Source organism: Alosa alosa, chromosome 2 (assembly GCF_017589495.1).
Source record: "Alosa alosa isolate M-15738 ecotype Scorff River chromosome 2, AALO_Geno_1.1, whole genome shotgun sequence".
NCBI lineage: Eukaryota > Metazoa > Chordata > Actinopteri > Clupeiformes > Clupeidae > Alosa > Alosa alosa.
The window spans coordinates 15,644,039-15,655,719 of record NC_063190.1 but is presented as its reverse complement, the minus strand read 5'-3'; the positions used below and the strand labels follow the sequence as shown (position 1 = coordinate 15,655,719).

The window sequence follows — 11,681 nt, the reverse complement described above, 5'->3', positions numbered from 1 at the left end:
TAGCAGACACCTTCATCCAAAATGAGATATACTGTAGTGTTGTATAGCTACATAAAGCCTCCTGCATGTGAGCTTCCTGGGCATCAAACCCATGCCCTTGGTGTGGTTAGCACCTACCTGTGCTGCTGCTGAGCTATAGGATGTTGCAGCGGATGTCCTCCAGGGTCAGCTGCCCTTCTGGAAGGGGTGCCTAAATGGATTGCCGTGCTGAAATCGCTCCAACGGATGTCAGTACACGACACACCCACTAGGTGGAAACATTAGAGTACACACCCTCCCTTGAACAACACACACACACACACACACACACACACACACAAACATTCACCCTCCCACCCAAGAGTATAATTTCCATCGCTAGTCAAAGTAAAAGTCTCTAACCATAAAAGTTCTATATCTGTGTGTGGTCAAGAGCATTTGGGTTCTTCAAAACGACTAGGCTACATTCTGTGAACATGCACATTAAAATGGTTAATTTCAGTGCAAGTGGTGTAGACTGATGTAAAGATATGTGTAAAATTTTACATAAAAAGGGAAGTGAATTTTCTGTTTTGTTTAAGTAATCGATTTGTATGTTTTTTTTTTGTTCACTATTGACCTCTGGGTGGGGTTTAATGACTCTCTCTTTTTCAAGTTAGTTGCCCCATCACCATGACCATAGGCCTACCCTAACCATGGTGTCAACAAATGTAATTGCACCCAACTTCTGGTTCCATTTCTGAAGAGGTAGGCTGTTTGGCTTTGAGAAGTGTACTTTTTTTTTTGCAGAAATTCAGGTGAGGTGCAAAAAGCAACTGTGAAATATAAAATCAAAAACAGAGTATTATTTGCTATGGAGACTGTTGGATCACTCTCTTCTGCTCTCTAAACTCTTTTGCTGAAATTCAAATCTGTAAAATTACATATGTTAATAATTGCAATCATAATCACACTAATTAATCGCTATGATTACTTTGTTGATTAAAAATGTACTTGAATAGCTATCTTCGTCTTTATTTAGCAGCGTTGTATTTATTTTGTATTACATAGTGTTTATAGCGACAGGTATGCATCTGTCTGAGCAGTAGAATTCAAGTTGTAAAATGTCAATATGATTTGCAAAATGTCCGTTTAGTTTGACCATGCTTCCCTCTCTGTACAGCGCACAGAAATCGGATAGATAAGGACCGAGCCACACCCTCTCTCATATGCTCACGGAGGGTGTGGCTGTGAAAGCTTGGCCCTCCTCCTCTGCCACATTCAGAGAGCGTGATGAACAAGAGCAAATTGTAGGCTACTGATCAAGTTGTAGGCCTATGCTTCTCAGTGAATTAAAACTTTTAAATAGGTCTTTATCCTAGCCCACCACTTAAATATTTACCATAAGCCAACTAAAGATAATATATTGTGTTCAATATATTGTGCCAAACTAAATGCTGCCTGCTCAACAATGATAGGATTTGTGAAACAGCGGTGCTCCTTTGAAATAATACTTTTTGGTATGTTTTAGGGAGAGGGTATTTTCTGTCATATGTGAGTTTATAATGTGTGTGTGTGTTTAATTTGTGTGTGTTTGAGAGAAAGAGAGAGAGAGAGAGAGAGACAGAAAGAGAGTTAGTGAGAGAGTGCGCGCACTCGCGCTCGTGGTGGAAACAGTGCAGAATTCAGGTGCTCAACACAGCGCCAAGTAAAAGTATCACTGGAGAAGCCTAGAACATCCGGTACAATTGACGTCATTAGGTGAGGTGACAGGGTGTGTTCTGCTGGCCAGCAAACTGAACCAGCGACCATGGCGATGAAATCAAAAATCGGAGCAAGCGGTGTGGAGGCTATTTGGAGAGGACTGGACGCTGCTGCTGGTGCGAGCTGCTCTGCGGCTGGCTACATAGCCTCTGATTGACACAGTTGAGGGGTGGGGACGCAGGGTGGGGTCAGAACCAGGGAGAGGCGGAGGAGAGACGGAGAGATCGAGCCCAACCCTGAACACGGCTACAACACACCGAGAGAGGCTGGGGGAGCGAAAGAGAATTTTCGACGCTGGAGATATGCGTTAAATGACTAGTCGAGGGAACAGTTAACGTTTCATGTTTAAAAATAATCCTAAAGGTAGAAAACTGCAAGCAGGAATACTATTATTCAAATACACCCCGCCCGACCGATCCCCCTACTCCACCCCTTCAGCCCTTCGCCCGCTTAGCTACCGAGATGCACACGGAGACTCGTAACACGAAAGTAAGTCCGTTTTGCCCGTTATTGACTCTCCAGTCCAACTGTCAGTGACAGCAGTCAGTTCATATTTACAGTTAAACATATTTTGTCTGCTTGAATACATAGTCCTTTTGGGTAGGTTGTATTGACAGTAGTATTGACAGTAGACATACAGCAGTGAATTTACCCTGCGTATACCAGCATCTATAAGCCCTTAATACGAATCAATAGTGGAGTAACTAGGTAGCCTAGATGACTATAACCGACTGGCGCAGAATCCCATGGCAACTTGAATTGCTGCCACCAATATCACAAATATTGTGAAATTCTCTGCACGAATGTTTCTGTCGACCTGCTCCCCGGTATAGTGATTCCTCGCATTGAGAGTCTCAAATGCGGCGAAAATGAACGCGACCGGGATGGAACCAACATTTCTCGACATCTGCGTGGTTGAGTCCTCTGTGCAGGGTTCAACTGAGCAATGCGTGCGGCAGGAAGGAAACACGGCAACTGTTTGATAACGAGACTCCATCTTAGTTTCTTAAAGCGACAGTGCCTTTACCGTTGCAGAGAACGGTGGCAGGCTTGAAGCCAGGTGCACAGTCTCCTGGGAATCGGAACAATGCATCCTCAGGCACCATTATCAACAAAGCTATACCATTTAAGCGCTTACCCATAACGCACAGATCATCAGACCTGTACTTTGTGTCTGTGACATGAAAAAGATCATGCGTTTTATCAGGCAGTGGCCACATATTTGACTGATCTTAGTGACTTAACTCGTCAGATGTCAGATGACCCTTGCGGATATTGATATAGGCTGTAAGCATAGAAATTGTCAAGGAAATTATTTCACTTAATATTCTGTTTTCATTTAAACTTCTATTCAGCAATCACTCTACCATTTGTGCCATGTGCTAAACAGTTGGGTGAAGTCTATTAAGAAATGGCTCTCTTGAGCAAAACACATTTTAGCTTGTGTAATTCACTTTATCATCTAATCCATTCAGCTTGCATCTCACCTGGTCCCACAGTAAAATAGACCTCCACAGACACTAAGTTACCTATAGTTAGGCCCTGGAACAAATCCAGCTGGTCATTGTTCAACATTGCTCAAAAGTCCAAGAGGCCAAAGGGAAAGAAAGAGAAAGGGTGAGAGTGTGAGAAAGAGGGGGGAAGCCTCTGGCCAGATGGCAAGGTTGCCATGATGTGAGGGGTGTGCCTCATAGCTAGCAATCATTAACAGATGTGCACAAACTTTTGCCCAACAGGTTAGATACAACAGACCCCAGCTAGTGCATGCACATGGGTCCAGTCCTTCTGGCGTTGTCACAGTGACGTTGCACTTGGTGTGGTGTCGGTGTTGGTGTGCTTATGTGTGTTTGAGATGTTTATGAGGAAAGGCCTAGCAACTAAATGGGGGCGGTGATGACATTGGCATAGTGGCAGTGATGTTAGCATTCCTTTGGGTTAGTGTCAGGGGATGTTGAAGCTTGTTCCTGAAGACTTCACATTTCCAGGCTTTGTGGTCATGCCCACTGGACGGCCATATCAGCTGGAGTTTTTTGGGTGAAGAGCGAAGACAACAGCAAGCAGCTAGAGAGCGGCTGGCGGCTAGCTAGCAGGGCGCACTGTTTTTAGGTTTGGAGGCAGGGAGGTCTGGCCTCGTCCTGGAGTGGCTATTTATTTTTAGTGTCCGCGCTCCATGTGTAATGGGGAGGCAGGCAGCCGTCCGGGGTGTGACTGAGGTTCTGCTGCACGTACACGTTGAGAGGGAGAGGCGGGCACGCCTTAGCAGCTCTCTCTCTCTCTCTCTTCTTTCTCTATTTTCGCTGTCTCTAACTGTGCACCTCTTTCTCTCGCTTCTTCTCACTTTCTGACTCCCACCCTGTATCTTCTCTTTGTCATCATAACCTAGATCGCTGTCCATTGCTCATCTCTTCCTCTCTTTTTGACTGGTCCTCTCTATCTCACTCTCTCACACACACACACACACACACACACACACACACACACACACACACACACACACACACACAACTGGGGGGCTGGTTGGATGATGCACACAAACACCATCACATAGTCTACCCTTGGCCATGTCCCCTCTCTTTTGATGTCAGTCTCCTTCCTTATGTCTTTGTCATCCAGATCAGTCCTTTCTGCCTTTCTCAGTATTTCTCCTTACTTCACCTCCAGATCTCCCTCTGTCTCCCTCTCTCTCTTTCCCTCCCTCTCTGTGTTTACATCAGGCAGAAGCGCTGCCGTGTTGCAGTGTTCCTGATTAGAGTGATGAGGAACTGGGCGTTGGTGCTTGGCAGGGCTGATCTCAGATCAGTTGTCGAGGAGACGAGGCAGGAAGTGACTGGTGGCTGTTTCTCGGGGGCCACACCCCAGACGTTCTCAACACCTCCTCACCTCAGCAATTCTCTTTCTCTCCCTCTCTCTCTCTCTCAGTAAACAAGTGGCTGGGATCACACCCACTCAGTACAACTGCTGCACTTCGCTGACTCTTATAAGTAGCCTATGTCATAAATGCCTCAGGGAATCTATGCGTATCAGCGCATAGGGTGTCCTAACTGACGCTGCATTGTATATAGTGGCTGGGTGTTTTAGTGTGTGCCTGTTTGCCTGTATGTGGTGTTATGGGCAAGAATTTCAGTTAAAAGTTAGGATGAGACAGAAGCCTGTTGCCATGGTAACCCACGCCAGAAAAAAGGGAGAAGGCTGTCTTTAAAGTTTGAGGAGGAGTGCATCTGGGACTGTTAGGCTACTGTGTGTGTGTGTGTGTGTGTGTGTGTGTGTGTGTGTGTGTGTGTGTGTGTGTGTGTGTGTGTGTGTGTGTGTGTTTTGGTGAGTGAAGAGGACAAGAGAAGGTGTTGTGACTTGAGGTTTCAGTGTCATTAAGGTGCTCACACCTCCAACTGAAGGGAGACAAACTTGTGTATTAAAACTGGCCCTCCACCACTACACAAATTTACACCTGGACTGCCATTTAGCCTTCTATGTCAGTTCTTCCTGGAAACTTCCTTTCTTGCTTGATTATGTACACACTGTCAGTCATTCTTGTTCTTTCTCTTTCTGTCACACACACACACACACACACACACGCACGAATGCACGCACGCACGCACACACACACATTTACACTAGCATTTACAGTACACACAGACACACACTCTCCATCTGGGCTACATACAAAGTACACACACCCTCATACTATATCTCAATTTGTGTGTGTTGTACATAAACACACAAATGCACACACAGATACACACACACACGCATGCACACACACACACACATTTACACCAGCATTTACAGTACACACAGACACACACTCTGGGCTACATACAAAGTACACACACCCTCATACTATATCTCAATTTGTGTGTGTGTTGTACATAAACACACAAATGCACACACAGATACACACACACACACACACACACACACACATTTCATTCCTCCAGTCTTCTGCCAAGGCCCAAACCAAACCCAAAAGCTCTGAGCTCTTCACACTTAAGGCCCCTCTTCTTTGTAAAGCACAAAAACAGAGCACTTCCTGCTTCACTCTGACAGCTAGCCCAAACCATGCAATACGCACACACACACACACACACACACACACAGTTTTCACCTTAGCGACAGCGAGCTCCCTGCGCTGGCTCAATGGCCAGTCATAAAAGATGAAAGAGTGGAGAGGCTGGTCTGCTCTCAGACCTCCTTATTGTCTCCCTGGACCCCGTATCACTTTATTTCAGCTGCCAGGGTCATCTGTGTTGAACTCTGCCATTAACTGTTACCAGGCACGTGCATCAGACACTGTTAGCGGCCATGTATATCACTTATGCTCTGCTAGTGGTGTGCGTTATTAGTCATAATAAACTGGCAGTGTTATAAGAGGACAACTGTGGGCTATCTGATGGACTTCACTTGGACCTTAGAGACTAGTCAATTTCTAAAGATGTCCAGTTGAAAGAATGCAGGCTTTCACTTCTTAAACAAAAACAACCTTTTTTTTCCTTGAGTTAGAGATTTGACCCAGATGTGATTCAGTTGGTGTGTGCAAAATGACCCACTGTTAAGTCTAGATGGTTTGCAATTACCTTTATCACATGAAAAAAAACAATGCTTATGGTGCTTTGTATAGGAGTAAGTTGGAGTTTTGTATAAGAATAGGTTGGAGGTATAGTATAGTATTAGTATTAATACTCTTTTGATCCCGTGAGGGAAATTTGGTCTCTGCATTTATCCCAATCCGTGAATTAGTGAAACACACTCAGCACACAGTGAACACACAGTGAGGTGAAGCACACAACTAATCCCGGCGCAGTGAGCTCCCTGCAACAACAGCGGCGCTCGGGGGGCAGTGAGGGGTTAGGTGCCTTGCTCAGGGTATCTTCCCTTCTTCTGAAAAGCCCATACTGCTCTGTTGCGTGGAGCCTTGTAGCCTTGTAGCCTTTTCAGGCTTTACCCCAAATAAGTCCTGCATTTTGGGAAGCTGTGGGGACCTTGAGCATGAGTGTGTTGCTGGTGGAAGCCAAGGGACTGGGTAGTGTCAACACTGGATAGATGACTTGGTGAGGCAACACTAAAGAAAGAGCAAAAAAGAGAGCGAGGTAGGAAGGGAGGAGAGGGAAGAGGGACAGAGAGAGAGATGAAGAGAGGCTAAGGGAGGAGGATGAGAGGAGTGGAGAGATAAACACAAGCAAAGAGAGAAGGCAACAGGGAGTTTGAGTCAGACTGACTGACTGACTGAATGAATGAATGAATGTGTATTACTGTTTGTGTGAGAATTTCTGCGAAGAGAGAGAGAGAGAGAGAGAGAAAGAGAGAGAGAGAGAGAGCGAAAACGTCTGTGACCTCCAAGAGTAATACATTTAGCCTGTTAGCATTAGCGGAACTGCTGACTTTAGAGGCAAGGGCCCAGAGCACATGACTGAGCTAAGGGGAGGGTCCTTGAAAGGGTGTGTGCGTATGTCTGTGTGTATGTGAGTGTGGTGTGGTTGAGGAGGAGGGGCATTGTAAGCAAGCGCTGAGGGAGAGAGTGTGTGTGTGTGTGTGTGTGTGTGTGTGTGTATGTGTGTATGTCTGTGCCTGTGTGTGTGTGTGTTGTGGGGAACTTTGGCAGGGTTGGATTGAGTTTGCAGGGGTGGATTTGTGTAGTGGTCTGACGCAGGTGGTGGGTGGGCTGTGTGTGTGTGTGTGTGAGTGAGAATGAGTCTGTGTGTGTGTGTGTGTGTGTGTGTGTGTGTGTGTGTGTGTGTGTGTGTGTGTGTGTGTGTGTGTGTGTGTGTGTGTGTGCGTATTGCATGGTTTGGGCTAGCTGTCAGAGTGAAGCAGGAAGTGCTCTGTTTTTGTGCTTTACAAAGAAGAGGGCCTTCAGTGTGAAGAGCTCAGAGCTTTTGGGTTTGGTTTGGGCCTTGGCAGAAGACTGGAGGAATGAAATATGTGTGTGTGTGTGTATCTGTGTGTGCATTTGTGTTGCATTTGTGTTTATGTACAACACACACAAATTGAGATATAGTATGAGGGTGTGTGTACTTTGTATGTAGCCCAGATGGAGAGTGTGTAAATATGAGATTGGTTGTGTGTGAGCATGTTTGTGTGTCTGTGTATGTACTGTAAATGCTGGTGTACGTGTGTGTGTTTGTGTGTGTGTTTTGCTGTGTCTGTGTCTGTTAATGTGGTTTTGTTGTGTGTACAGTATGTGTTTGTATGTACATGTTTGGATGTATGTATGTGTGTGTTTGTGTGTGAATGTGGTGGAGGGAGTGTGAGGACGTCGTCCATGCCTCCCCAGATTAGGGCCGGTGTGACAGAATGACCCCCTGCCATCGCCGCACAATCATTAACGAGGGAAAGAATCCCGTCCCCATAGCAACCCCTGCAGTTCTGCCAAACTGCCTGCAATGAAATGGGAGAGGAGGGAAGTAGGGGTGAGGAGGGGTGGGGAGGGTGTGTCTGAATGTGTATTTGTGTGGTGTGTGTGTGTGTGTGTGTGTGTGTGTGTGTGTGTGTGTGTGTGTGTGTGTGTGTGTGTGTGAGTATATGAGGCTATTGATGTTGGAAACGTCAGGCTCTTTTCGCCGGGGTCAGAAGAGAGTTAAGGCTATGAGCTGTATGTGTTTATTGTGTGTGTGACATACATATGACTAAACACACAAACACACACACACACACACACACACACACACATTTTGAGTGTTTCTGTCATCCTGAGTGAAAGTACAAAAGCAAGCTGTTGCCATCACCACGTTCACCTCTTGATAGTATTGCCTGGAAGAACCCAAACCTTCTCAGGTAACTGTGCAATGGAAACTGAGAAGGCCATCCAGGATTTCAAACACTGGCACCAGAGCTGCCTACCTGCCATTCTCATTTTCCCTTTTCCCTCATCTCTCTCTCTCTCCTCCTCTCTTTATCTCTCCCCCTCTCCCCCCACCTGTCTATCTCTACCTCCGCTGTAGAGAAGTGAAGCTCTTTCTTTCTGGCGCTGTGTGGTTTTGGTCGTCCTCATATGAAACAGGTTAGCTTGTGAGCAACAGAGAAAGAAGCAAGTGTGAGAAAGTCTGACCAACATCTTTTCACTGCATAACAGCAGCATAAAAGTCACAAGACTGTAGGCTAGCCCGTGTGAGTAAGGGGGTAAAGCTATGGGCTTGATACCTAGAGAGCACATCAGCGCTGAAAAAAAGAAAATAAAAGAATATACATATATTATCTTGCCAGTGTCTAGTGCCTGCAAAATAAACATTTAGGACTTTTACCCATAAATGGATTAAGCCTAGCCCAAGGTTCTTTTTTTTTGTGATCCTCTTTTAGTCCAAAAGTTTTTTTCAGTGGAAAGCTCAGTTGAAATTCTCTGTTAGTCCAGGACTAGGCTTAATCCTGGTACGGAAAATCAACCCTTAGTAATTTACTGGTGAAAGTAATTTTGTGGTGGGAGTAGTGTTTGTGTGAAGAAACTGTTGAGCCAGTACCACATACTTAAACGCACCCAATTCCATTGAGGTAGGAGAGGAGACAGTTTGTGGCTTGTGTTTTGTGTTAAAGGCTGTTTAAATTGGCTACATGTTGAATTTGTGTTGGTTTCCTGTTTGAAAGACTTCCTGTATGTTGAGTGTTTTTAGTTTCTGTATGAGAAACTTGGTCAGTGTGTGTGTGTGTGTGTGTGTGTGTGTGTGTGTGTGTATGTGTTCGTGTGTGCGTGTGTGTCTGTGTTTGTGTGTGTGTAGAGACGGCTTGTGGGAGGCAACAGGCGCTTGGTTTACATCAGAAGGGTGTGTCCAGATAAGACCCAGGCCCCCGTGCCAGCCTTAAAGACTCTTGGGCGTTTCCCACTGCCACTGACTGCACGCAGGCCAGTGTTATTTGTGTGTGTGTGTGTGTGTGTGTGTGTGTGAGTGTTTGTGGATTTATGTGGAAGACTCCCAGCTGTCAACTTAAATCTTCCTTAACTTTTGAGGTGTGTGTGTGTGTATGTGTGTATTTGTGTTATGTTTCCAATATGAATATGAATGATTCTATATGTTCTTTCTCTCTCCCCCCCCTCCCCCACACACTCCAACCACCCACCCATCCACCCTCCCAAACACACATACGGACACACACAGAGTGGAGAGTGCACTCTCTGGAAGCTTTTGAGGGCGAGGTAGAGAAAGAACAGGAGAGAGAGGGGGTGAGAGAAGAGAAGGAGAGGGGGAAAGAGAGGGGAGGTTGAGAGAGACACGGACTGTGAGGAACGGTACGTCTGTGTTTGTCCACTGGAGAACAGAGCCTGCCTACGTGTCATTGCTGTTGGGCTGTTATTGCAGATCTTTCTCATGGTCTCTCATGTCGGCCTATGCACGCCTACTTTACATGAAAGTATGGAGATTAAGTTAGTAAGGCTTTATGCTCCCATCAATCATTCCATCACAAAGACCCAAATGAAAGGAACATGTTTGGTGTTTGGGTTTATTTGAACCTGTATAATGCTAGAGCACTTCTGTGGGCTACGTTGTAACTTAGGCCCCTGCTAAGCCTATGTCTGGTTATAAGAACAGCTGTCTTGTAAGATCATTAGAATGAACAGTAAGGAAAAATAAAGAATGCTTACAGTGGCCGTATAACCGTGTACTTAATGGTTTTGACTGTTTTACCCTAGTGGTTTCTATTATGAACTATTTGAAGCCTTAGCACTGCGGGTTGATGTTGATGTGAAATAATCCATTGAAATGTAGTAGTCAACTATTCTTTAGGATAGAATTTATGTACAGAATTTACAGTGTATCTGAGCCAAACAGGTTTGATGCAGTGCTTATAAACAAACACGCCAGCTTTTTGAGGAATTAGCTTATTTGCCCCCAGAGTTAGACAAGAGTATACATACCCTTCTCCTCTCTGTGCATGCAATAACCTCTCTGTGTCTGACACCCCACAGTTATCCTAGCTTAGCATAACTCACTGGAAGTGGTGTTAGACAAGTTTGCTTATGAGAAAATGTGTGAGTTACTATAGCTCTGAGAAAAAAAGGCCTTTGGTTAGCTTGAAAATGTGAGTGAATAGCATTAGCGTGAGCTAGGTTAGCAAATAATATAAAGGAAGCTAGCGTAAGAGACAGAATATTTTGGGAGACTAGCCTACAAGAGAAGAGCAAGGCTAGCATACAGAGGGAGGCTAGTACTATACGACTATCATATTAGGGAAGCTCCCTACAAAAAATGCACTACTTCAGGTGTCAAAAGCTGCAGTTTTAGAGAAATGATTGGCAGTTCATATGCAGGAAATGCAGTATTTTGGATATTTGGAACTGCATTGCACTGCATAGTATGGTACTTATTTATTGTGAGGGATGAAGAAGACTGTTATAATGATTAGACACATCTGAAAATGGTTTAAATATTAGGTAGCAATCGAGTTAGCATGAGAGAAAGGACTTAACCATAACTGTTGCTGACAGCACCATATAGGTCCAGTGAGGGCACCTAGCACAGGAAGAGGAATGTAGGAGAGACGAATGATGTCATTTGTTTGTAATCTCATTAAGTGTCCAAAGGGCTTGATTTCCACACTGCATTGCAGCTTGGGCAGGGAGGAGTACAGGGGATGGAGAGAGCAATACAGTGCCCGAGAGGGAGAGGGAGAGAGAGAGAGAAGGAAAGAGAGAGAGAGAGAGAGATCACACCCATAGGGCAAACCCATAGGCAAGTCTGTCATAGGGGAGGGAAGGGCGGAAGAGGACAGGACAGAAAGATGAAGATTCTGTGCCTTTAAGAGAGAGTGGACTGATCTGGAGGGAGGGACACAGGGACGGATGGAGAGAGAGAGAGAGAGAGAGAGAGAGAGAGTGTGTGAGAGAGAGAGAGAGAGAGAGAGAGAGATGCACATGTAAGGTCACAGCTGTGTGCTGTGTTTGAGAGAGTGTGGAGGGAGGGGGTGGACGAGTAGGTTGAGAGGTTAGTGACACACAGAACATACAACAGACAGAGAGAGAGAGAGTGGAGAGAGAG

General features: G+C 45.4%; 1 protein-coding gene across 1 annotated transcript in view; it reads left to right on the top strand.

Moving 5' to 3' along the window:
- Positions 1–1,631: 1,631 nt before the first annotated feature.
- The window catches only part of klf8 (Kruppel-like factor 8), a 43,743-nt gene continuing 33,693 nt past the window's right edge, over positions 1,632–11,681 (top strand). The window contains exon 1 of the mRNA XM_048233926.1: positions 1,632–2,211. Within this exon, the coding sequence (XP_048089883.1) occupies positions 2,185–2,211 (27 nt within the window). The 5' untranslated portion in view covers positions 1,632–2,184. The remainder of the gene's footprint in view (positions 2,212–11,681) is intronic.